This window comes from Heptranchias perlo, chromosome 27, assembly GCF_035084215.1.
Source record: "Heptranchias perlo isolate sHepPer1 chromosome 27, sHepPer1.hap1, whole genome shotgun sequence".
NCBI classification, from domain to species: domain Eukaryota; kingdom Metazoa; phylum Chordata; class Chondrichthyes; order Hexanchiformes; family Hexanchidae; genus Heptranchias; species Heptranchias perlo.
This window is the reverse complement of record NC_090351.1, coordinates 36,400,776-36,428,267: the sequence shown is the minus strand read 5'-3', so window position 1 is coordinate 36,428,267 and position 27,492 is coordinate 36,400,776. Positions and strand designations below refer to the sequence as shown.

General features: G+C 44.0%; 1 protein-coding gene across 2 annotated transcripts in view; it reads left to right on the top strand.

The window, feature by feature from the left end:
- Positions 1-238: 238 nt before the first annotated feature.
- dstyk (dual serine/threonine and tyrosine protein kinase) overlaps positions 239-27,492 on the top strand; it is a 76,081-nt gene continuing 48,827 nt past the window's right edge. Inside the window, exons 1-2 of one of the 2 annotated variants that reach the window (XM_068007665.1) lie at positions 239-494; positions 22,995-23,383. In XM_068007665.1, coding sequence (XP_067863766.1) covers positions 317-494; positions 22,995-23,383 — 567 coding nt within the window. In that variant the 5' untranslated portion in view covers positions 239-316. Of the gene's footprint in view, positions 633-22,994; positions 23,384-27,492 lie in introns of both variants that reach the window. The other variant, XM_068007664.1, reaches the window with a different exon arrangement.

Below are 27,492 nucleotides of genomic sequence, written 5' to 3'. Positions count from 1 at the left end.
AGTGGGTGGGACTACATTACCCAGGAGGCAGTGGGTGGGACTACATTACCCAGGAGGCAGTGTGCGGGACTACATTACCCAGGAGGCAGTGGGTGGGACTACATTACCCAGGAGGCAGTGGGCGGGACTACATTACCCAGGAGGCAGTGGGTGGGACTACATTACCCAGGAGGCAGTGGGTGGACTACATTACCCAGGGGGCGCCGGGCGGGCGGGGATGTTTGTTCGGTGAAGCCCGGGTGAAGGAGCGCGAGCGGCGGCGGCGCGGAGCCGAACCGAGTGTCCCTGCAGCCCGGCCCATCCATAGCGCCGGGACATGGAGGCTGCAGGCGGCGGGGGCGGCCGCTCCTTGACTCCGGCGGCCAGGGAGCTGCTCCGGACCCTGGGCAGCTGCAGCAAACACTCCTCGTACCTCAGGCAGAACCTGCGGGAGACCAAGAAATACTTCAAGGAGCTGAGGCACTCCAACTGCGGCGGGCCCGGGCTTCAGGAAGGTGAGCCGGGCCTCGGAGAGGGAGACACCGGGCCGGGAGAGGGAGTCACCGGGCCCGGGCCTCAGGAAGGTGAGCCGGGCCTCGGAGAGGGAGACACCGGGCCGGGAGAGGGAGTCACCGGGCCCGGGCCTCAGGAAGGTGAGCCGGGCCTCGGAGAGGGATTGAAAGGATAGGCTGGGGTTACCGGGGTACCCGAGGCCGGGAGAGGCTGAGATACCCGGGGTCAGGAGGGGAGAGGGGCTGCGGGGGGTGACCCGGGGTCAGGAGGAGCTGGGGGGGGGGGTTACCCGGGGTCAGGAGGAGCTTGGGGGGGGGGGGGTTACCCGGGGTCAGGAGGAGCTTGGGGGGGGGTTACCCGGGGTCAGGAGGAGCTTGGGGGGGGGGGGTTACCCGGGGTCAGGAGGAGCTTGGGGGGGGGGGGGGGTTACCCGGGGTCAGGAGGAGCTTGGGGGGGGGGGGTTACCCGGGGTCAGGAGGAGCTTGGGGGGGGGGGGGTTACCCGGGGTCAGGAGGGGCTGGGGTGGGTTACCCGGGGTCAGGAGGGTCTGAGGGGTGGGTTACCTGGGGTCAGGAGGGGCTGGGGTGGGGGGGTTACCCGGGGAGGGGGAGTACAGTGGAATACTGGGGGAACCTGAGATACTTGGAGCTGGGGCTGATATGGGAGGGGATGGCTGTAAAAGTCAAAGTGTCCCAGAAAACTACAAACAAAATGTGCTCACTGTACCTCTTGTGTATTTGGATAGGTTGTTTACAGGACTTCGCACAAGTTGCCTGTGTACGGAGCACAGTGCAGCAAGTGCGGACTGGTGTTTGGATATCACTTGTGATTCTGTTACTGGTCTTGGCTAAGTCAACTAGTTAACTGTTAGCCTCTAACCTTGTGTCCATTTACTTTTAGTTTTTAGTATTTGGTACAATGTCTTTTGGAAACAGCTCTTGATTTTGGGTTACCAGTTTTTCCAAGCAAGGAACATTGGGAGATCAGTCACATTTCAGGATATCTTTGACACAGAAAGGATTTGGGAAAAAATACTTTCAACTGTTTTAAAAGTATATTACTGCAAGAGAAAAGGGGTGTGGGACGGTAGGTAGTTAAATGTTAATGAGTTAGTCTTGATGTTTATTCATTGACTGTAAATAAATAACAATCAATTCAGTGGCTTGTCTTCATAATAGATAAATATCTCTCATCCATTGTGTTGGAAGGTATTTGACCTCTTTCTGACTGAACAGTTAGGAATAAAGCAGAATGTCAGACGTTAAAAACAGTCTAGCCGTTGCAGCAGAAGTTGCAGTTGAGGCAGGAAGGCCCCTGAATAGGGAGGCTGAAAAAGGCAGAATGCAAAGGAGATAGTCTGTTTAAATCAGGCAAGATCACATGGCGAAGTAGGGTAGTGTAACATGCACATGGAGATAAATTATATTGATCGAAGTAAGTGAATATGATCATAACTGTTGCTCTGTATGTCCATCTTAACTGGGATAAAGCAGCACAACAACTTGAACCAAGGCTTGTCTCATGCCTTGAGAGATTGAAGAGATAGATGTGCAGAAGGCATGGATATCCCATCAGATCACAGTGGGGTTCCTTTGTTACACCTCTGGATCCCATTATTGTTCAAGTTGATGCAGGGCAGCGTGAGTCAACTCCCGCGACAGTAAGACACTCGGCCACTTTAGGGAGTGACTGACACAACTGAAGCTGAGCAGATATCTGCAGCAGACCTGAATTTGTAACGATATCGATTGGAACAACTGAGCTGCTCAGTATGTGGTCAAAGCCAGCTGTGTAATTTTTTTTTCCCCTCCAAATTAATTGATAATGGAAAAAGCATCCTTGCTTATTTGACATATCCTTGGATGCATTGGGTCCTCTGGTCTTTCCAGCCCCTCACCTGCCTGAAAAAATAAAAATGCAGAACTAATGGGAAAAATAGGATAAATGAGCAAATAGAAATTCTGGAAAATGTGTCAAGTCAAACTGTGATTTTGGTTGGGTCCCTCATAAATGCCTTACATGGAGGACTCCCTGTCCTCTTCTCCCCTTCTCGTTCTCTTCCCTCCTACGACCCCCCTCCCCACCACCACCCAATATTGCATAGTTCTCATGAAGTGCAACCTCGAGGAATGACTGTTTGCATCAGAAATTACTATATCCGTTTATATGGTACCTTGAATGTAGTTGATCGCATCATTGCTCTTTGGAGGCGAGAATGGACACAGCAATAATCTGAGATGAGGTAGTGGAAGCAACAGAAGGTGTGGCCAGAGGTATATTTTTTGAGGAGGATTTTGAAGGTGGTGCGAGGTAGTGAGGCAGAGGATATCGGAGATGAGTTTTGAGTGCAAGGCCAAGACAGCTGAAGACTCTGCCAGCAAAGGTGGAGCAGAAGGAAGGGGTGCATACAATGGAGCCCAGATTCAGAAAAATGTAAGTGATTGGTGGAGGGAAGGCAGGGAAGGAGCGACTGTACGATGCACAGACATCCTCAAGATTCTGATGTGCCACAATGAATGCCTGACATTTGCACTGGAAAAAATAACGGCATTAAATCGTGAAAAATTAATTTTTTATAAACAGGCTGGATTATGAAGTGACTTTTAATGCTTTTCAAAGAGAGGCAATCAGAGGCTTTTAATAAAATCTACGGAGACCTGCAAATCTTTTCACCATGGACGTCCAGTCCATCCACACCTCCATCCCCCACCAGGACGGTCTGTGGACCCTCCACTTCCATGAGCAGAGGCCCAACCAGTCCCCATCCACCACCACCCTCTTCCGACTGGTTGAACTTGTTCTTATGTTGAACAACTTCTTTGACTCCACTCAGTTTCTCTAAATAAAAGGTGCCACTATGGGAACCCGTATGGGTCCTAGCCATGCCTGCCTATTCGTGGGATACTTGGAACATTCTTTTTTCCAGTCCTACTCGGGTCCCCTCACTCACCTGTTTATTTTCTGGTACATTGATGACTGTATCGGTGCCGTTTCCTGCTCTTGCCCTGAACTGGAAAATTTCATCAACTTGGCTTCCAATTTTCACCCTTCCCTTGCCTTCATGTGGTCCATCTCTGACTCTTCCCTTCCTCAACTTCTCTATTTCCATTCCTGGGGATAGGCTGTCAACCAATATTTGCTCTAAGCCCACCGACTCCCACAGGTACCTTAATTACAATTCCTCCCACTCCGCTTCCTGTAAGGACTCTATTCCCTTCTCCAGTTTCTCCGTCTCCGTCGCATTTGTTCTGACGATGCCACCTTCCACACCAGTTCTTCCGATATGTCTTCCTTCTCCTCAACCGAGGATTCCCCTCCACTGTAGTTGACAGGACCCTCGACCGTGTCCATCCTATTTCCTGCACTTCTGCCCTCACCCTTCCCCCTTCCTCCCAGAACCACGGTAGAGTCCCCCTTGTCCTCGCCTTCCACCCCACCAGCCTCCACGTTCAACATATCATTTTCTGCCGCCACCACCAAACACATCTTCCCCTCCCCTTTCAGCATTTTGAAGGGACCGCTCCCTCGGCAACACCCTGGTCCACCCTTCCATTGCCCCCAACACCCACTCTCCTTCCCACGGCACCTTCCCGTGCGAGCGTAGGAGATGCAACACCTGCCCCTCTCGCCTCCTCCCATCCCATTGTCCAGGGCCCCAAACACTCCTTCCAGGTGAAACAGCGGTTTACTTGTACTTCGAATTTAGTATACTGTATTCGCTGCTTGCGATGCGGTCTCCTCGACATTGGGGAGACCAAAAACAGATTGGGTGATCGCTCTGCTGAACATCTCCGCTCAGTCCGCAAGTGTGACCTTGACCTTCCGGTCGCTTGCCATTTTAATTCCCCTTCCCACTCTGACCTCTCTGTCCTCGGCCTCTTACACTGTTCCAATGAAGCTCCAGGAACAGCACCTCATCTCTTGATTAGACACTTTACAACCTTCTGGACTCGACATTGATTTCAATAACTTCAGATCATAACCACTGCTCCCACTTCTTCAGACAGCAGGGGCTGCTAATGGTTCTGCTGTTGCCATTTACAGCTAATCTAGACCCATCTTATGTTTCTTTACTTGTCCTGTTGCCACCTTCCTTGCCTTGCACCATCATCCCTTTTGTCATTTAATCACTCCTGCCCTCCACCCTATCAAAGACCTTCCCTTTTGTTCTTTCCTCCCCCACCCCCTTTTTACCTGGCTCTTGCTTAAAAACTGTTAAATCTTCAACAACTTCCAGTTCTAACGAAAGAAAGGTCATCAGCCTGAAAAGTTAACACTGTTTCTTTCTCCGCAGGTAGCTGTCAGACTTACTGAATATTTCTAGCATTTTCTGTTTTTATTCGCTATAGAGCAGTTAATTACTCATTGCCCACTTTTGTGTTGTCTGTTACATTTCATCTTTACCCCCTTGATCTATATTTGCAACAATTTGTTTTATAGTGGAAAGCTATGGGTGTGAAACAGCATTATGCTACATCGTAACGATGTAGTAGGAGAAGCCAACCGTTAAAACTTCAACAGCTGGATAAAGAAATTGTATATTGAGAGCCACAGAGTTTAAACATATACTTGCATGCTCACTAATAGAATCACAGAATGGTTATAGCACAGAAGGAGGCCATTTGGCCCATCGAGCCAGTGCTGGCGCTCTAAGAGCAATCCAGTTAGTCCCATTCCCCTGCTCTTTCCCTGTCGCCCTGCAAATTTTTTCCCTTCAAGTTTTCATCCAATTCCATTTTGAAAGCCACGATTGAATCTGCCTCCACCACCCTTTCAGGCAGCACATTCCAGATCATAATTACTTGCTGCGTAAAAAAAAAAGTTTTTTTTCTCATGTCGCCTTCGGTTCTTTTGTCAATCACCTTAAATCCGTGTCCTCTGGTTCTCAACCCTTCCGCCATTGGGAACTGTTTCTCTTTATTTACTTTATCTAACCCCTTCATGATTTTGAACACTTCTATCAAATCTCCTCTCAACCTTCTCTGCTCTAAGGAGAACAACCCCAGCTTCTCCAGTCTCTCCACGTAACTGAAGTCCGTCATCCCTGGAACCATTCTTAGTAAATCTTTTCTGCACCCTCCTAAGGCCTTTACATTCTTCCTAAAATGCAATGTCCAGAATTGGACACAATACTCCAGCTGTGGATAAACCAATGTTTTATAAAGGTTCAACATAACCCCCTTGTTTTTGTACTCTATGCCTCTATTTATAAAGCCCAGGATCCTGTATGCTTTTTTAACTGCTTTCTCAACCTGTCCTGCCACCTTCAAAGATTTGTGCACATTTTCACCCAGTTCTCTGTTCTTGCACCCCCTTTAGAATTGTACCATTTACTTTATATTGCCTCCTTTTGATCTTCCTGCCAAAATCTATCCGTTCATGTAATGGAACATTCTCACTAAGAAATTATGCATTGTACTTGTATTTCCCCCTTCTTTGGTATTCCTTATCCCTGTTTCCTCTCTTGTATTGCTCCCCCCATTACCTCCATTGTCCCCAGTCTCTTATTCCCTTTGTCTCTTGCTTTTCTCCTCCATTTATCTTTTCTCCTCCATTTATCTTTTCTCCTCCTCGTTCTCCCTCGATCCTTTTTTATAATAAGTGAATTAGCTGTTCCATTATAAAATGGAGAAAAGAATTGCACTTGAAAATGTTAAATTTTTGTACACCAATATTCAGAAGAGCTGAGTTTCAAGGCTACATTTTCTGTCACAAGCTTTCGAATGATGTTCTTGACTGATTTAGGATTTTGGGTTGACATAAATTATCTTGTATCATGTGCAGAATTATACCTTCAGGGTATTTTGGGAGAGCAAGAGTGGACTTTTCAATGCCGTGAAAATGTTTGGAAGAAACACACATCCGATGATTTTCATGACAACCGAATGGAGAATCCTAACTGTTCGATCACAGCCCTTAAAGTGGATCCTGATGCCAAACTCTTTGCATAATATTGAAGGTCAATGACTGTACATCAGTTATATTTTATTAATTTCCCACTTAGCGGAAGAGAATTTACGTAAAACCGTTAGAATGAGTTTCACACTACAGTCAATGCTCAGTTTGTGAAACTTGGCACACTAAAGTATATTTTCTGAAAATTTACTTAACCTTGTACTAATAATTGGGGCTAAAAAGCAAAATACTGAAATATCTGGATATCTGTAATAAAACGGGAACAAAACTGGAAACGCAGCAGTTCAATTAGCATCTGTGCAGAAAACTGATGTTGGGACATTTTTGGGTGCATACCCTTCATCAGGCCTGAAACAAAAGACCAGCCGGCATATCAGGAAGTAACAGGACTGTGTGTGTGGAGATTTAATATAAAATCAGTGGAAAGATATAACAAATCACCATCTCCGTTTAAATAATAGAAGCACTGAATAAATAAAAGACCTGGGGGGAAAAAAAAAAGTGAGAAACGCAAGGAAAATGGGAGGGACGGAAAACCTGCTAGATCTTGCTGTACACCCAGTACTAAATAGTTAAAATATTGATGTTAATTCAAACTATGCAAGCTGGCTGGATCAGAGTAGAAGGAAAGTTGCCTATTTTGTTGTGGCTGTTCGCTTGCTTTATTTTGCACCTCTTGCATCAGAACCTAATACGGGGGAGGGCAGCTAAATGAAGCATTCTAAGAACCCCACGTGACAGAAGAGATGCACGTGGCTCATGGTTGTCCATCCCTTCAGCATACTGTCACAAATGAGTCAACCGTGTGCTGTATTATACCAGAATTATAGACCAGTTAGCCGAACATCTGTTGTGGGGAAAATGCTGGAGTCTATAATTAAGGACAGGGTGACTGAACACCTCGAGAATTTTCAGTTAATCAGAGAGAGCCAGCATGGATTTGTGAAAGGTAGGTCATGCCTGACAAACCTGATTGAATTTTTTGAAGAGGTGACTAGAGTAGTGGACAGGGGAATGTCAATGGATGTTATTTATATGGACTTCCAGAAGGCAATTGATAAGGTCCCACATTAGAGACTGTTCGCTAAGATAGAAGCCCATGGAATCGAGGGAAAAGTACGGACTTGGTTAGGATGTTGGCTGAGCGAAAGGCGACAGAGTAGGGATAATGGGAAGGTACTCACATTGGCAGGATGTGACTAGTGGAGTCCCGCAGGGGTCTGTCTTGGGGCCTCAATTATTCACTATTAACGACTTAGATGAAGGCATAGAAAGTCTCATATCTAAGTTTGCCGATGACACAAAGATTGGTGGCATTGTCAGCAGTGCAGATGAAAACATAAAATTACAAAGCGATATTGATAGATTAGGTGAATGGGCAAAATTGTGGCAAATGGAATTCAATGTAGACAAATGTGAGGTCATCCACTTTGGATCAAAAAAGGATAGAACAGGGTACTTTCCAAATGGTAAAAAGTTAAAAACAGTGGATGTTCAAAGGGACTTCGGGGTTCAGGTACATAGATCATTGAAGTGTCATGAACAGGTGCAGAAAATAATCAAGAAGGCAAATGGAATGTTGGCCTTTATATCCAGAGGACTAGAGGACAAGGGGGCAGAAGTTATGCTGCAGCTATACAAAACCCTGGTTAGACCGTACCTGGAGTACTGTGAGCAGTTCTGGGCACCGCACCTTCGGAAGGACATACTGGCCTTGGAGGGAGTGCAGCGTAGATTTACTAGAATGATACCCAGACTTCAAGGGTTAAGCTACGAGGAGAGATTACACAAATTGGGGTTGTATTCTCTGGAGTTTCGAAGGTTAAGGGTGATCTGATCAAAGTTTATAGGATATTAAGGGGAACAGATGGGGTGGATAGAGAGAAACTATTTCCGCTGGTTGGGGATTTTAGGAGTTGGGGGCACAGTCTAAAAATTAGAGCCAGACCTTTCAGGAGGGAGATTAGAAAACATTTCTACACAAGGGTGGTAGAAGTTTGGAACTCTCTTCCGCAAATGGCAATTGACACTAGCTCAATTGCTAAATTTAAATCTGAGATAGATAGCTTTTTGGCAACCAAAGGTATTAAGGGATATGGGCCAAAGGCAGGTATATGGAGTTAGATCACAGATCAGCCATGATCTTATCAAATGGCGGAGCAGGCACGAGGGGCTGAATGGCCTACTCCTGTTCCTATGTTCCTAGAATACGATTGGAAGTGGGCAGTGTGCTGTATTGTGCCACTTGCCACCCTCTAAAATTGACCTCATCCGAAACTTTGCTGCCCGTATCCTAACTCATACCAAGTCCCATTCGCCCACCACCCCTGTGCTCGCTGACCTGCATTGACTCCCAGTCTAGCAACAACTGGAATTTAAAATTCTCATCCTTGTGTTCAAATCCCTCCATGGCTTCTCTCCTTATCTCTAATGTTCTCCAGCTCTAAAACCTTAGATCTCTGCGCTCCTCCAATTCTGGTCCCTTGCGCATGCCGGATTTCCTTTGCTCCACCATTGGCGGCCGTGCCTTCAGCTGCCTAGGCCCGAAGCTCTGGAATTCCCTCCCTAAACCTCTCAACCTCTCTGTCCTTCAGAGCGCTGCTTAAAATCTACCTCTTTAACCAAGCTTTTGGTCACCTGTTCTAATATCTCCTTTTGTGGCTCGGTGTCAAACTTTGTTTGATAATGCTCCTGTGAAGCGTCTTGGGACGTTTTATTACATTAAAGGTCCTATATAAATGAAAGTTATATTATAGGAAGGGGGCAGTGTGATGTTATATATCAGTAAACTATAGCAAGCCAATTGTTGTATATCAGGATAACTAATTGTGGAAAATCCACAATGCTTCATCTCCCCACCCATCATTAAAATCAGTGGTTGAAGAGATGGTGACTGACACAAAAGAGGTTCTGTTTCCAGGAGAACTGAATTATTGGTGCATCAGTATGTTTTGTATTGAATGCATGTTGCTCCCTCGTGATCCTTAAGTGAGGCCTGTAGGGATTTGCTTATGTCCCTTGTCTATATTTCTGTAATTGAGACGATTGACAGCTGAAATCACTTGGGTTATGTTCTTCTGCTGAAACACTGCAGACAGAACTTCCTTTTGCAAACGGGGTCCTGTTTTAGCATGTCGGCTACATGAAAGATACCTGTTAGCCTGGTTTGCAGACTAAGCCATGAGTTCTGCAGGTATGAATGAGTTATGCTGGCAATGACACAAGTGGCTTATTTTGTGTAAACTACCAGTCCCAGTTGTGTATGCTAATACATAGTTGTCGTGACATATAATTAGTGACATGAGCGCTTGTTTTTCAAACATTGTTTGACGTGCTTACTGTTATACCCCCTGGAGCATTGTTACTGGAAGGTCAGTTAATGAGGTGCCATGATTTGGACTTTTTCCAACACTTTCGCTTGTGTAAATAGCTGAATCATGGGTGCCCATGAGAAGACTGAGTCTCCTACGAATTGATACCAGTGTCTTTTTATTCTTTACCAGCTTGGGTTAGTGTAGCCCAGATACAACAGGGTGGTCAGCTGTGGCTTAGTTGGTAGTACTCTCACCTCTGAGTTATAAGGTGTCCCACTGCAGAGACTTGAGCGTGTAATCTAGGCCGACATTTCAGCGCATTGCTGAGGGCGTGCTGCACTGTCAGGTGCCACCTTTCGGATGAGACTTTAAACTGAGGCTCCGTCTGCCCTCTGAGATGGACATAAAAGATCCCATGGAGCTATTTCGAAGAAGAGCAGGGGAGTTCTCCCTGGTGGCCATATTTATCCATCAACCAACGTCACTAAAAAGATCATTTGGTCATTTATTTCATTACTGTTTGTGGGACCTTGCTAAGCGCAAATTGACTGCTGTTCCCTACATTACAACAACGACTACAATTCAGTAATACTTCATTGGCTGTAAAGTGCTTTGGGGCGTCCTGAGGTCATGGAAGGCGCGATATAAATTTGTCCTTTTTCTTTTAATTTGCTCATTGGAGCACACATGCCCACCACATTCTCCTATCGCCTTAGATGGTGGGAAATAGTCCACCTCTGGGCCAGTGTATACAGGGACAGTAATAAACCTCTGGATCACTATGTACAAGCTGAAGCTACCATTAAGGTTTATCTACAGGCAAAATGATACACAGAAAGTAAAGCAACACCACCAAGGTGCTCTGCAGTGTAATGATCAGATTTGCACTAGATACAAACTGGGTTGACTGTTAAAGATAGTCTGAAATCATACCAGCTCCTCTTGGCAAGTTCTTAAAGACACTCTGGTGCTACAAAGATTTTTCTCGCAGAGCTCTCACCGTTTCCATCTTGTGCAGTGACATGGTGAATTTAAAAAAATCTTTGCACCAGCAGGCAATCAAAATGTTAACAGCTTTAATACCTTAGCCAGCAATTCTTTGACACCTTCATGTACAATAACCTGCTTGTTTTTTTATTCATGGAACGTGGGCGTTGCTGGCAAGGTCAGCATTTATTGCCCATCCCTAATTGCCCTTGAGAAGGTGGTGGCGAGTCGCCTTCTTGAACCGCTGCAGTCCGCGTGATGAAGGTTCTCCCAAAGTGCTGGTAGGTCGGGAGTTCCAGGATTTTGACCCAGCGAAAATGACGGAACAGCGATATATTTCGAAGTCAGTTTGGTGTGTGACTTGGAGGGGAACGTGCAGGTGGTGGCGTTCCCATGCGTCTGCTACCCTTGTCCTTCTAGGTGGTAGAGGCCGTGGTTTGGGAGGTGCTGTCGAAGAAATCTTGGTGAGTTGCTGCAGTGCATCTTGTAGATGGTGCACTCTGCAGCCGCAGTGCGCCGATGGTGGAGGGAGTGAATGTTTAGGGTGGTGGATGGGGTGCCAACAAAGCGGGCTGCTTTGTTCTGGATGGTGTTGAGCTTCTTGAGTGTTGTTGGAGCTGCACTCATCCAGGCAAGTGGAGAGTATTCCATCACACTCCTGACTTGTGTCTTGTAGATGGTGGAAAGGCTTTGGGGAGTCGGGAGGTAAGTCACTTGCTGCAGAATACCCAGCCTCTGACCTGCTCTTGTGGCCAGAGTATTGATGTGGCTGGTCCAGTTTAGTTTCTGGTCAATGGTTTGCCCCAGGATGTTGATGGTGGGGTATTCGGCGATGGTAATGCCGTTGAATGTCAAGGGCAGGTGATTGGACTCTTGTTGGAGATGGTCATTGCCTGGCACTTGTCTGGTGCAAATGTTACTTCTTGGCACCCTCATGCACAACCTGCTTGTTTTGACACCAAATTACATTGCATTTGTCTGATAAATCGTCTGGCATTTCTACTGTGTTTGTCCCTCATTTTAAAAAATCTAATGCAGAGAGAGCAGCCTGCATTTTGGCCACAAGTACTTCAGATTATACAAAAATCAAAGGACAGCAGTTCACATTTTGTCACAATGGTTCAGGAATAAATGTTGGCCAGGAGAGCAGAGGACAATTCCTCCTCTATTCATTAAATAGTGCTATGAGATCTTTTATGACCGCCTGAACAGACAGACAGGACCTCCAATGTCATGTCTCATGCGAAAGACGACACCTCCAACAATGCAAAACTCCCTCAGTACTGCATTGATTTGTCAGCCTAGATTATCTGCTCAACTCCTGGAATGGGGCTTGAACCCACAATCTTATGACTCTGAGGTCAGAGTGCTGCCACTGAGCCAAGCTGACATCTCGTGACTTTTTTTGCCCCCTCTTCCCCACTAGATACCCATCACTGTCAGCAGGCTGAGTTCAGAATTCCACCAGTTTGGGGAATCTGTGTAGATGTGCATTTTTCCACTCATTAATTTATTTTTTTCTAGTGTAAACTGAAAGCCTTATTGTGATCTGCATTATTGCAAAAAAAAAGCATCGATTTGCGTATTTGAAAATTGAAAAGCTGCTTCGAGCATCATCTCTCCAGCGTTTTATAACATTTATGTGTTTGAGTTTTCACAAGATGTTGGGAATTGAAGGTCTTTTATTTCTTCAGCTTGTGTTTACATAGCGTGGTAAATGCTGCAAGGTGTTTCACTGAGGAGAAACAGTGCTGAGCAATAGTGGGACAGGTGACAATAAGCATGGTCCAAAAGATGGGTTTTGACAAGACATAAAGATGGGGGGAGATGTTGCAAGATGGACGGAGTCAGGAATAGTGTTCCCGACAGTAGGCCAGAGATGAGTGAATGGAATTTTGTAGGAAAACCCCAGGGAACAGGCTGCTTGTTTCCCCCAGTTCTGGAAATTGCACAGAAGTGGAAAAGTTTTGTCTTCTACCACATAATTCCTTTCTAGGTGAACTCTGAAAACTTGACTGATAAACCAACAATGACCGCACTTCAAAAGTAGTTTGTTGGTTGATTGGGACATGATATGGTGCTATGTAAACACTTGTTCATTTTTCTCTTGGTTGTGCTTTAACGTACTGTTTAATTTGCTGGTCGTTATTCTACCACTGACAGCTGCCAAATTGTTGATGATGTTTAATGCTGCCAGGTTCCCACTCACTTGTGCAAGATTAAGATTTGGTGACTGAGCATTTATCTGTAAACTGATTCCATTTAACAGACAGCATGTAATTCAGGGGCAAACATGATTAGCTCACTGTCTGACACAGCACCAAATCATAAAAACCAAACGGACCTTTGGCTTGATTCCTGGCCTCGGCTCAGTTAGCTGATCTCAGCAATGCCATCAATAAAGGATGATCCATTTCGTCTGTGTCCCTGGGCCAGGGAGAGGGAAGGCCTCCCGCTCTCCATCACCGTCCAGTGACGCACGGTGGAAATTGCGTAGGTGAAGACAGGATTGGGCTCTGCTTTCTTGCCTTATTGCCTCGGCTTGCAAGTGAAGAATGGACACTTGGGTGAAATATCGAGCAGCTACCAGCACTTTTGCTACTGTACCCAAGCAAGAATCAGTGCCTTCAGGAGAGGAGAGAGGAAAAGGGAGATTACATCACCAAGGAAAAAAAGCTTATTGTGGAGGGAAGAGAACCAGAAGGGATGATTAGAAATTACTTTAAAGCAGAATTGGACAAATGTAAAATCAAATCTTCAGGGTCATTAATGAGGTAAAAAGGAAGTGGTCACTAGTTGAACTGATCATTGGGCCATCTTGTATGTATCAATACAAAGTAATACAGAGCCATTGAATGAACAGAGGAACAGGTAACTATTTCAATGGGAGCCATCTGATCTTTGACCCACCATTGAACTATACCTGAGAATATTGAACTTTGTTTGTCTCAAATGTATATACTTTATAGCTGTCTATGGACATCTACTCATTAGGAACAAGTGAACAAGACTCCCAACTAAAATTTCTTCTTGGGCTCAAACACTAAGTTTTTGAAACCGACGTAATAGATAAATGGATGTTTTATTTACAATTAAGTGGATGGTGTCTAGTGTCCAGATCTTGCTTTGGATGTTAGTTTGTGGATTGAAGAGATCGGATTCAATTATACTACAGGAGACGGCCTGAGACTGTTCAGCAGACCTCAATTGTAGTGGGAACTCGATTACTCGCTCGCTAAAGAAAACTGAGCTATGTGCATTCATGGAAGTGCATGTGGTCGGAGTGCTGGTAATGACATTCAAGTTGCTTTTAATGCTAGAAATTGTATTGTCTCGTGTGATGGGAGAGATGGGATTTAGTGTGAGACGAGCACAGCAGTGTCCCGGAATTTGCAGAGGATGCTCAGCCAGCCAGGAGAGTGTCGGAGGTAGTTGAGGTGACAAAGGTGTGTATATAAGGGCTCGAGGGGCGGAGGTGTTGGTCGACAATGGGATCTGGGGTCTAAAACTCAGTTTGGGATTGAACAGGGCACAGATTAAGAATTGTAAACAATTTTACAACACCAAGTTATAGTCCAGCAATTTTATTTTAAAATTGCTGGACTATAACTTGGTGTTGTAAAATTGTTTACAATTGTCAACCCCAGTCCATCACCGGCATCTCCACATCAGATTAAGAATGGCACAGATCAGCCTGAGAGTTGGTGGGGAGGGAGCAGAATTTGTGGTGAGGTAAAATGATGGCATTAGTGTTGAAAAGACATTGTCCTAACTTTAGCCTATTTCTTTTGCTTTTACATTTGTCTTATTTTAATGGTGGGGGGAAGGACTAAGTCAAAAATATAATTTTTTTTTGCTTTCCATTTTGTAATTCTATTCTCTTCAGGATTTTTTTCCCCAACAACTTCTGTTTCAAAATGCCACTGTTTTCATTTCTCTCAACTCAGGAGAAATGTTGTGAAATAACAAACTGGGCCTTGAATGCCAGTCGAGACTTTATTCATCTATTCCAACGTCTATCGAACAGTTACAAACTAGCAGGCAGTGTCTTTGAAGTAACCTTTGTTAGTTGGGAGTCATTCCTGTCTCTCGAACTTTGTTTCGTGGAAGCTGTATAGTTGAAATAAGAAATTTGATTTTCATTTTAGGATACAGTTACAGTACTATGAAAGGAAGAATTTGCATTTCCATGCCACCTTTCCCATGTCCTTGGGAATGTGTCATAGTGCTTCACAACCAACAAATTACTTTTGCTGTACGGTCACTGTTCATACATGGGCAAATGTAGCAGTCAATTTGTGCCCTGCAGGGTCCCAGAAACAATAAATGAGATACAAGACCAGTTGATCTGTCTTTTGGTGGTGTTGGCTGGAGGAGGAATATTGGCCAGGAGACTGGGACAAGTCCTTATTCTGTGAATTGTGCTGTGGGGTCTTTTATGTTCACATAAATAGGCAGATGGGGCCCGAGTTTGACGTCTTGTTTGAAAGACAGCACCACAGACAATGCAGCGCTCCCACTGCACTGAAGTGTCTGCTTGGATTGTGTGCTGAATTTTGAAGTGGTGTTAGAACCCACGACCTTCTCCATGTGTTAAAGTATGATTCACAGCTGTCCGTATAAATCGGGGGCTTCTGGCTTTGAGCCAGCTTGTGCAACTACCAGACTAATGTAGTGTAGTACAATTGCAGCAATAGTCTTGTTGACCAAGAAAAATGCAATAATTCTAGACAACTATTTTCCTCATTGAAAATAACCAGTCCATATAAGAACATAAGAAATTAGGAGCAGGTGTAGGTCATCCGGGTCCTCGAGCCTGCTCAGCCATTCAACAAGATCATGGCTGATCTTCTACCTCAACACCATTTTTCCTGCACTATCCCCATATTCCTTGATGCCTTTAATATCTAGAAATCCATCAATCTCTGTTTTGAATGTACTCAATGACTGAGCCTCCACAGCCCCCTGAGGTCGAGAATTCCAAAGATTCACCACCCCCTGAGTGAAGAAATTTCTCCTCATCTCCATCCTAAATGGCCTACCCCTTATTCTGAGACTGAGACTTCTGGTTCTAGACTCCCCAGCCAGGGGGAGCATCCTCCCTGCATCTAGCTCTGTCAAGCCCTGTAAGAATTTTGTATGTTTCAATGAGATCATCTCTCATTCTTCTAAACTCTAGAGAATATAGGCCTCGTCTACTCAATCTCTCCTCATACGACAATCCCGCCATCCCAGGAATCAGTTTGGTGAACCTTCGTTGCACTACCTCTATGGTAAATGTATCCTTAGTTAAGGAGACCAAAATTGAACACAATTCTCCAGGTGCGGTCTCACCAAGGCCCTATATAATTGCAGTAAGGCATCTTTACTCTTGTACTCAAATCCGTTTGTAATAAAGGCCAACATACCATTTGCCTTCCTAACTGCTTGCAGCATGTTAGCTTTCATTGACTCATGTCCAAGGACACCCAGGTCCCTTTGAACATCAACTTTTTTTATTCGTTCATGGGATGTGGGCGTCGCTGGCGAGGCTGGCATTTATTGCCTATCCCTAATTGCCCTTGAGAAGGTGGGGGTGAGCCACCGCTGCAATCCGTGTGGTGAAGGTTCTCCCACAGTGCTGTTAGGAAGGGAGTTCCAGGATTTTGACCCAGCGACGATGAAGGAACGGTGATATATTTCCAAGTCGGGATGGTTTGTGACTTGGAGAGGAACGTGCAGCTGGTGTTGTTCCCATGTACCTGCTGCTCTTGTCCTTCGAGGTGGTAGAGGTCGCGGGTTTGGGAGGTGCTGTGAAAGAAGTCTTGGCAAGTTGCTGCAATGCATCCTGTGGATGGTACACACTGCAACCACTGTGCGCTGGTGGTGAAGGCAGTGAATGTTTAAGTGGGTGGATGGGGTGCCAATCAAGCAGGCTGCTTTGTCTTGGATGATGTCGAGCTTCTTGAGTGTTGTTGGAGCTGCACTCATCCAGGCAAGTGGAAAGTATTCCATCACACTCCTGACTTGTGCCTTGTAGATGGTGGAAAGGCTTTGGGGAGTCAGGAGGTGAGTCACTCGCCACAGAATACCCAGCCTCTGACCTGCTCTTGTAGCCACAGTATTTACTTGGCTGGTCCAGTTAAGTTTCTGGTTAATGGTGACCCCCCAGGATGTTGGTGGGGGATTCGGCAATGGTAATGCCGTTGAATGTCAAGGGGAGTTGGTTAGACTCTCTTGTCTCACCATTAAAAAAAATACTCTGCATTTGTGTTTCCTACCAAAGTGGATAACTTCACATTTTTCCATATTATATTCCATCTGCCATGTTGTTGCCCACTCACTTAGGCTGTCTTTATCCCCTTGAAGCCTCTTTGCATGTTCCTCAGAACTCACATTCCCACCTAGTTTTGTTATCAGCAAACTTGGAAATATTACATTTGGTCCCCTCATCGAAATCATTGATGTAGATTGTGAATAGCTGGGGCCCAAGCACCGATCCCTGCGGTACCCCACTAGTCACAGTCTGCCAACCTGAAAAAGCCCAGCTTATTCCTCCTGTTTTCTGTCTGTTAACCAATTCTCGATCCATGCCAGTATATTACCCCCAATTCCACGTGCTCGAACTTTGTTCACCAAACTCCTGTGTGGGACTTTATCGAAAGCCTTCTGAAAATCCAAATGCACCACATCCACTGGTTTCCCCCTTATCTATTCTACTAGTTACATCCTCAAAGAACTCCAAATAGGTTCTTTGATGATGTAATCATATGCTGGTTATTATTTGACTTAATAAAGTGCTGACGGGATATTCAACTCTCAGTCAACATTACAAAGCTGAAAAATTAAGATTAAACTTTGTGACCAGTTTGATCATTGGGGACTTTTTTTCAAGTTCGCTTTCCATTGGTTATAGTTTTACTGTGAAGGTGTTTTATACGTTTGGCTCTTGTTCAGTTTAAATCATGTAATAGCAACGTCCGTGAGGCAGCTTCCTGAGTTGACGGTGGTGAAACCAGCTCCTTTTTCCTAACAGAACTGTACTGCAATTCTACCGCCATTGAGGTGAGAGCTGGTTTTAGTGATTGGAACCTGGGGAGCCAACACGCAACAGTGCTCCTACACAGGCTGAATTACAGCAGTGCCAAATGTAAAATCGCTTTTATATCGTTCCCTCAAGTCTGATTACAAGAGCTTGCCATTTGAAAGCCAATAACATCGGAACAGGAGTAGGCCATTCAGCCCCTCGAGTCTGTTCCGTCATTCAGTTAGATCATGGCTGATCTGTATCTTAAATCCATCAACCCGCCTTGATTCCATAACCTTTAATACCGTTACCTAACAAAAATCTATCAATCTCAGTTTTTTTGAAATTTTCAATTGACCCCCTGCCTCAACAGCTTGCTATTTTTAGACCCTCTACAGAGTTGTCAAGTTTGAGAATTCAGTTGAATTTCCCCTTCAATGTGTGTTGAGCCAAGTTGGACCAAACCCCCGATGTATTGCTGCTCCTCTCGCTACAGAAACAATATATAAATCAGAAGCATGATGTCCTTTTGCTTTATTGAGCAGTCTCTGCAGGTAAGTTCCTTTTTTATTTTTCAAGTGGCACTAGGTTAAAGTGATTGTGCTTTCTTTTTAGTTACAAATGAACAGGTCAAGTGATTGGAGCATTCTGGGCAAATCATTTGCCCTAGCAACGAGATCCCCCAAAAAATCAAACTGGAGTCACGTCTTCTTCCTCCCTCAGCCTTCCTCCAAAATCAGCCCTATTTCTCCCCCTCACTCATTTTTTGTTGGATTTTCTTGTTTTGGGACTATTGATGCATCTTGACTTGATGTATGAAAATTTAGAGACATTTTAGTGTTTTGCAACAGGGACTGTAAGTTTTAAGTGAAGTATTGTAATCTGTTTATAACCTCACAAACTCTGCACTGCTTGTTTCTCTGAATGACTATTTGAGTAAATCTGTTTGGTTGTTTAATCTGTTATAAAGGTGTCTGGCTTGACTGATCACCTCCAAGTGCCGTGGGAATCCTGTGCGTACTCCAAAGTTCAATAAACGGGTTCATTGTTCATCCAGGGCATGCTTAGCCCTCTTTATTTTGTGCGGAAAATCTTGTTTCAGTTCATAGGAAGCAGGCCTTTGTGTTGGGTGCAAGAAGCAATATCCGGAGAAGCTCGTGTCGTCACAGAGGTTGTGTGAATTTTTGAGCATGGGATCAAATTTAGTTCCATTAGTCGCATTACTATGATGCCACAGTCATCAGGGGAAGGAATAGTGATGGTCTTCATTACATTTTCATCCTCTTTGTAATATCAATTCCAGTTCCTAGACTCGTGATGGTCATATGACTTGAGTCTTGATTGAGGATCATAAGTTAGTTTTTTTAGAGCAACTAAGATTGAGTTAATTGTAATTGCTGAGTATAGTCAGTGGCATTGTGGACTTGAGATCTAACTCTCTCTGTATGTATGTATGTATCTATCTATCTCTCTCCTATATACACCACTATATATTCTATATAAATCTAATATATCCTATATTTGTATATATCCCATCTGTATCTAAATATATCCACACATACCCTACGCATGGAAAATCTGCACCTGATTGCTGCCTTATAAGTGCACGCATGTCATTATTGGATGAAGCACCCCATAGTCAAATGCTGGCACTCAGCATCTGGGCTTTTACATGAAAAATGGCTACTTGCACAGGGTACTGGCAGATGTTTAGTGCCTCTGTAATCATTCTCTAACAAGAGTACATGCTTCAGGAACTTGATGGGGATGAGGAAGATGAAGCAAGTGGACATGCAGTAGGTCACCAGACATGTGTAATGGGACTAATGATTTAATCTGTCGGTTAGTTTGTGTTTAGTGAAGTGGATGTTAGCAGCAACACCTTCCTTCTCCGAGGGTGTTAAATGATGACAAAATTCCAGCTGTATGGACAGGTGTGTGAATTCAGCTCCCTCACACATTATGGTGCTCCAGTGACTCTTCCAAGCTCATAAGCACCTGCTCTTCACGCATTCAAAACATTCAAAGAAACCTGAAATGGATTTGGATGCAAAAGGAAAGGATATTGATTGTTCAATCTTCAGCCTATGCTGTATTAGTTGAGCATATTGGGTTGTACAATCCCTGGATCAGGGACAGGGAGCAAATCAACCAGGGTTCCCACCCATGACCTCTGCTGGAAAAGACACAAGTGGATATTGATCGAGGACATTACTTGGTTTGGCTCTGAAGCTCTCCGTGAATGAAAGGCCTGCCAATGCTCGCCGTCTGAACTTGCACGGGGTAAAAAAGAGTGGCCTCTTGAGTAAAGTACCAAAACATTGCAGGTGTTTGTGACCGTACCCTAGCACAAGTCACTGCTATTGGGGGAGGAGTGTAGAAAATGAGTATTGCTCTGGATTGAGGCCAAAGATCTTGCAGTTTTCCCCTCCAACCCTGTATGTTTGAAATGATTCCAAGACATATTAAAGTTATTGTATTGTTATGCGGTTTTACCAATACCTCTTTTGAAATTTGTTGCACAGAATATTTTTAAACTAGTTCCCACTCTACCAAGCTTCATGATGCCCACTCCTGAGTATGGTGACCTTTCTATCAAATAAAATATTAAATTATATTTATTTCTGATACATTAGATATCAGAACATTAAGGCATTTTTTTGTGTGCATCTAAATTAAGATCCATGAAGCCTTGTGGGGATAATCTATCACTAGTGTTAGAATTTGCTCAGTCCCTTAATTAGTCACTATTTATACACTTTGCCACGTGGAGAACCCTGAACTCTAGTTAAGCAAAGATGACTCAGGTCATTTCATAGATAATTTAAGCACTGTTTGTTTCTAGACACGTGCTGAAGTGTGGGTTTCTAAACACCTCACCTGCAACCATTTGCCTACTTTCTTCCCCCGATCAGTAGAATGGGACTACCCAGTCCATGGAGATTTCTATGGATACTGCCAGCAACATTTCTTGCTTGTGTGCCATATTTTCAGTGATCTGGCAAATTCTCCTCCCCCCCCCCCACCCACCAAAATCAAGTTTAGGTGATGGTAGAGTCTAAATCCTAGCCTGGATTGGTAGTCGAACTATTGTTGTATCTAGGTTTGTAGCACATGGCTTGTTTGCAAAGGATGGCAGGACAATTTCACAGTCCATGTTGAACAGACATTACTGGTACAGGAAGCTATTGGGCTCTGTAAAATAGTCTGATTCAATTGCATGCTATGCTATAAAGTGGTCATTTCGATCTAATGAACCAAATACTTGGATTCTGATATGTGCTCCCTCATTTGATCATTTCTAAAGTTGATGCTGTGTGAAATGTATGCAATATTTTTGAGGTTGGAAGCTCTTGCTAAGCTGTGAGTCATTGGAATGTTTTGAAGTAACTTCTGCATTTAGTGAAAATCAAAACTCCCTTTCCATGCAGAATAGAGTGCACAACATGATTTAGGTATTAATTTTCAACAGATCTCAGTTATTTATGGTCATTAAAAGTAATTCAGGAAAGACTTGCATTTATTTAACACCTTATCACATCTCTCGACATCCCAAAGTGCTTAACATACAATTAATTACTTTGTGGTATGGCAGCTGTTGCTACCAGAGGAATTTAGCAGACATTTTGCGCACAGCAAGGTCCCAAACAGCTAAGTTGATTTTTTTTTTGTTGATGTTTGAAAGAAAAATGTTAGTCAGGACAGTGGGAGAACTTTCTACTTTTTCGCAAAGAATCAAGGGATTTTTAACCTCCACTGGACAGTTCAACGTTTCATCTAAAGGATGGCTCCTCCAACAATGCAGCACTCCCTCATTACTGCACTGAAATGTCAGTCAGAGTGGAGCTTGAAGCCACAAAATTGAGAGATAAGTGAAGAGTGGCACCAACCAAGCTGGGCTGATACAATAAATGAAGATGAAAAAGTAAATGAGGCTCATTAAGATGCGCTGCCCTGCTGCTCAATGCTTATCAAGTTTGTGTTAATCATTTTGCTCAGTACTGGATTGGTACACACCAGTGTGGTGTGCAGCAGGACCAACCTAAAATTTTTTATTTTCTTTTTTTTTGATGAGTTTGATGCTTATGATGGATGTCAATGCTGGGGGTGGGCACTTTTTGTTGGCTGAGTGCCGGTATTGAAAATCCAGAGATTAAGAATAACAGGTCATGGTGCAAAGTAAACCCCCCCCCACCCATTATGGGTCTCAATAAAGTGATAAAAAACATCTTCTGCGCAAATGTATTTTTCTTCTTCCTGCATCTGTCGTTCATATTGCAGCTCCGAATGAGATGGCAAACTTTCTGCTGAATTATGGATGTTGTTGTGCTGTTGGCCTTTGCCCATTAGAATCTGGGTTGCACAAGTTCATTTCATATAGGATACTGAGAGCCAGTTTGCAATTAATGCCATCTGTCTGAGTTGATTTCAGACTGGGGTTCGGGAGGTGAGAAGATCACATGCTACCCCATGCACTATTCCATCTTCTGATATGCAAGTCTAATTGTGCAGTGGATACGCCGGTTAGAGAGCTAATAAAGGAAAGGATATGTACATCTCTACTTTGTGTATTTTCTTGGACATCATAACTGAACCCACATGGCCATATTATAAAAAAAAATTCTGACATGCATGCCATTTCTATTCATCACACTTTTTAGATGCTACGTGCTATCTAATACAAATTTCTGTGTCACACTTGAAAAGTATCAAGGACCCAAGGTAGTTTTTGCAATGCACAAACTCTCCAGCAACACAATACCAGAGCCACAATGTCTGCAGTCTCTTGGTTAATCTGTGAATTTACTCGGTGTTTATTTAATCTCAATTAGACTTTGTAGCCTTAGAGACAGAACAGCTACACTTCAGCAAAATAATACTTTGTATTTTACGTAGTATAACATTCTTGTCCTTGCAGAACAGTATATTGTCTGCTGTGTCATAAAAACCCAACTGATTCACTAATGTCTTTTTTGGGAAGGAAACCGCTGTCCTTACCTGGTCTGACCGACTTGTGACTCCAGTCCACACATCATGGTTGACACCGAATTGCTCTCTGAAGTGGCCAAGCAAGCAAGCCAGTCAGTTGTATAGAACACCCATCACCACCATCTTCTCAGGACAGCTGGGGATGGGCAATAAATACTGGCCTTGCCAGTGACGCCTGCTTCCTGAAAATGAATTTTTAAAAAAAAATGTTTTGAGCAGCCCCCGGGATAATTTGCTAGTATAATCTCACATCTCATCTTTCTAATTTCTCTGTTGTGCTTCTCCTCCAGGTGCTTTGGGCTGCATATCATTCCCACGACATGAAGAGGAGTACCTCCAGGCCACAGTGGGCTGCTTTCCGTGTATTATGATCCTGGGTCAGAACTGCGGGGCCAAGTGCCATGTACTGAACAGTCTTTTGGGTGAAAAGCTCTTGCCGGTTGTCAAGGGCGGCAACGAAAAGAAGTGTAAAAGGAGACGGCTGAAGTTCACCCATGGAAAAAGAACCAGTATTAGCCTGGCCTTGCCCGGACAATATGTGTTGGTCCATCATCTTGCTGCACACCAGGGCAAATGGGACACCATTCCTGAGGAGGACCTGGAAATCCAAGATAGCAATGAAGATCCCGCACATCGTGCAGCGCATCTGGAAGTAACGCTGCACCATCCATTGTTGCAGGTAATGGGAATTAATCTGTTTTCTTGGAGCCAAGGGTTAGAAACTGAGTCGTGGTAATTTTTGGCGTCTAATTCAAACTCTTGGTTCATTCTCCTAGTGTTCCCTCCCTTGGTTCCTGAGGAATTGGTTGTGCACAATTCTGTATTTAACATATTCACTTCAGAAAAGCCTAGATCTGAGCTACAGTGCAAATTCGAGAAAGATTTTAACTCCTGAATTTGTTTTTGTAGGACCCCTGAAAATTTGGATGAAGATGACATTTGCTACGTTTCTGTTTTGTATTGGGAGTGGTACAGTGACTTTGATCCCTTTATCCTCAGAATACATTCCATTTTTATTACATATTGCAGCTGTAGACCATTCAGAGAGATTTATCACTCAATTTGTCAGGGCGTAGCAGCGTTAGAATTGAGCTGATTGCACTCTGCAAGGAAGCAGTAAGTATTGTATTAAACAAAAACAGAAAATGCTGGAAGCGCTTAGCAGGTCAGGCAGCATCTGCGGAGAACAAACCAGTTAACACTGCAGGATTGTATTGTTTCAGAAAAGTTCTGAAAGGGTACAAGCCAGAAACACACACTTTTGTTCTCTCCACAGGTGCTGCTCGACTTGTTTCCAGCATTTTTCATCTTTCAGATTTCCAGCACCTGCAGTATTTTGCGTTTTTAGTTTTGAGTACTGTATTAAGTACTTATGAAATTTTTTTTGTTTGGCAAGTCTCTTGAATTAGTGCAGCAAGAGAAAATGTACAAAACCTATTGTGTGCTAAATCTGTTTCGTTGCTGGATTTAGGTTTGTTTAGAACCCCTGTGTAGACGTGCAAGTGATTGAATGTCCTCGCTTGTGTGTCAACAGGACTTGAGCGTGTAATGTCGGGTGACGTTCTAGTGCCACAAGATGAATGGCGAGCCAAATCTGTGTTTGTTGGCATTGGATGAGCGAAGCATGTTGGCCAGGATGCCTGGTGATCTGCCTGTTCCTCTGAGTAGTGCCATAGAACTTTACAGAACCTTGACAGGGCCTTGGATTAATGTTTCGTATGAGGATCAGCATCTCCAACAGTGCAGCACACTCTGTGGTGCAGTGAGTGTCAGCCGAGATGTAGCAAAGCTATTTAAGAAAGGAGGGAGAAAGAAAGCAGGGAACTACAGGCCAGTTAGCCTGACATCGGTAGTCGGGAACATGCTAGAATCTATTATTAAGGACGTATTAACAGGGCACTTAGAAAATCATAATACATGGTCAAAATGGTTTTATGAAAGAGAAATCGTGTTTGATAAATCAGTTAGAATCTTTTGCGGGTGTAACTAGCAGGGTAGATAAGGGGGAAACCAGTGGATGTAGTATATTTGGATTTTCAAAAGGCACTCTAAGGTGCCACACAAGAGGTTGTTACACAAGATTAGGGCTCATGGCATATGGGGCAATATATTAGCATGGATTGAGGATTGGTTAACAGACAAAACAGAAGGAATAAACGGGTCATTTTCGGGTTGTCAGGTTGTAACTAATGGGGTGCCATGGGGATCGATGCTTGGGCCTCAGCTATTTGCAGTCCATATCAATGACTTAGATGAAGGGGTCAAGTGTAATATATCCAAATTTGCTGCCCATACAAAGCTAGGTGGGAAAGTAAGCTGTGAGGAGGACATGAAGTCTGCAAAGGGATATGGACAGGTTAAGTGAGTAGGCAAGAAGGTGGCAGTTGAAGTATAATGTGGGGAAGTGTGAGGTTATTCACTTTGATAGGAAAAAGAGTAGTTTTTAAATGGTGAGCAACTATTAAATGTTCAGAGTGGGTGTCCTTGTACACAAAAGACAAAGTTAACATGCAGGTACAGCAAGCAATTAGGAAAGCAAATAGTATGTTGGCCATTATTTGAAGTTGTACAAGACATTAGTAAGGCCACACTTGGAATACTGTGTACAGTTCTGGTCACCCTATTATAGAAAGGATATTATTAAACTAGAAAGAGTGCAGAAAAGATTTACTAGGATGCTACCGGGACTTGATGGTTTGACTTACAGGGAGAGGTTGGATGGACTGAGACTTTTTTCCCTGGAGAGTAGGAGGTTTAGGGGTGATCTTATAGAAGTCTATAAAATAATGAGGGGCATAGATAAGGTAGATAGTCAAAATCTTTCCCCAAAGGTAGGGGAGTCTATAACGAGGGGGCATAGATTTAAGGTGAGAGGGGAGAGATACAAAAGGGTCCAGAGGGGCAATTTTTTCACTCAAAGGGTGGTGAGTGTCTGGTACGAGCTGCCAGAGGCAGTAGTAGAGGCGGGTACAATTTTGTCTTTTAAAAAGCATTTGGACAGTTACATGGGTAAGATGGGTATAGAGGGATATGGGCCAAGTGCAGGCAATTGGGACTAGCTTAGTGGTATAAACTGGGCGACATGGACATGTTGGGCCGAAGGGCCTGTTTCCATGTTGTAACTTCTATGATTCTATGATTATTGCAAGGAGGTTGGAGTACAAGAGTAAGGAAGTCTTGCTGCAATAGTACAGAGCTTTGGTGAGACCACACCTGGCGTACAGTGTACAGTTTTGTTCTCCTTACCTAAGGAAGGATATACTTGCCTTAGAGGCGGAGTAACAAAGTTTCACTAGATTGATTCCTGGGATGGAAGGGTTGTCCTGTGAGGAGAGATGGAGTCGAATGGACCTATACTCACCAACTCAAGAATGAGAGGTGATCGCATTGAAACATGTAAGATTCTAAGAGGGCTAGATAGGGTAGATATTGAGACTGTTTCCCCTGGCTGGAGAGTCTAGAACTAGGGGTCATAGTCTCAAGATAAGGGGTCGGACATTCAGGACTGAGATGAGGAGGAATGTCTTCACTCAGGGTCGTGAACATTTGGAATTCTCTACCCCAGAGGGGCTGTGGATGTTCAGTCATTGGGTGTGTTCAAGGCTGAGATGATAGATTTTTGGACTAAAGGGATATGGGGATCGGGCGGGAAAGTGGAGTTGAGATCGAAGATCAGCCATGATCTGATTGAATGGCGGAGCAGGCTCAAGGGGCTGTGTGGCCTACTCCTGCTCCTATTTCTTATGTTCAGATTGCACGCTCTTTTCAAAGCTGAAAAGCTCAAGTTTCTTCATTCATTCCTCATAACTCTGTCCTGTGATGCTAGTGATCAGTCTCGGGGCTCTTTTCTGAAACAACCCTTTTTTTTTCCCCCATCCCCAGCCTTAGAATTCTTGCTTGTGTCTGTGACCAGAACTGGACACTACTCCTGGTATGATATGACCAGATCATTTTAATAAAACTTGCTTTCCTTGTGGAGCTTTTAGTGTGGTGGAGGAACTGGCACTGTGAGCATTGGTAGAAGAATTAGGAAAGATGACCGACATTATCAAAGAGAGGTTTCAAGAGGCTTTTAAAGGCCAGGACAAAAGTCATGAGGTGGAGGGGTTTTGAGAGGACATTTCAGAGCATGGGGGTGCGACAGCTGAAAGTTCTACTCTCTGTGGAAGACTGGGTGCAGTGTGCTGCACATATCTACGGTGCTACCTCTAATACCTGCACTGCAATCAAGTTTGATCTGTGTTTAAAATAAAACTTAGTGAATTGATTCTTGGGACGGAAACTCATAGTCATGAATATAAAAATAGCTACAAAAGTGTCTTACTGTGCATGTTTGTACCATGTTTATATTTTAGATGTGCCCTTCAGCCTACTGGAGTCTAATCCATTCGCCCACTAAAATATGGATGACATCCATAAATAGAGCAACTATGTTGAGTATTTATTTTTAGATATCTTAGGGCCAGGAAATTTGGTGCATTTTTTCCCCATTGACTGTGTTCAACTATCCCATTATGTAATAGCTCATTTGGAAGACATTTCATATTTTAAGTATTCTTTTCCAAACAGTGAAGGGAACCTTTTCTCTCTGCCTCTGGAGCCAAGCTGAATTCAAATATTGCATACTAAAAATGATGATTGATCAATCTTTCACCACTTTGGAGCTAGCATGGGAATGTTTTTAATGCATTGATCAGAATCGTTGCTGCGTAGACCTTGCAAAGTTAACTGTGGCATGAAATGCAAGGTTGCAGTTTTTAATCATTTCTCTCTCTGGACCTGACTCTG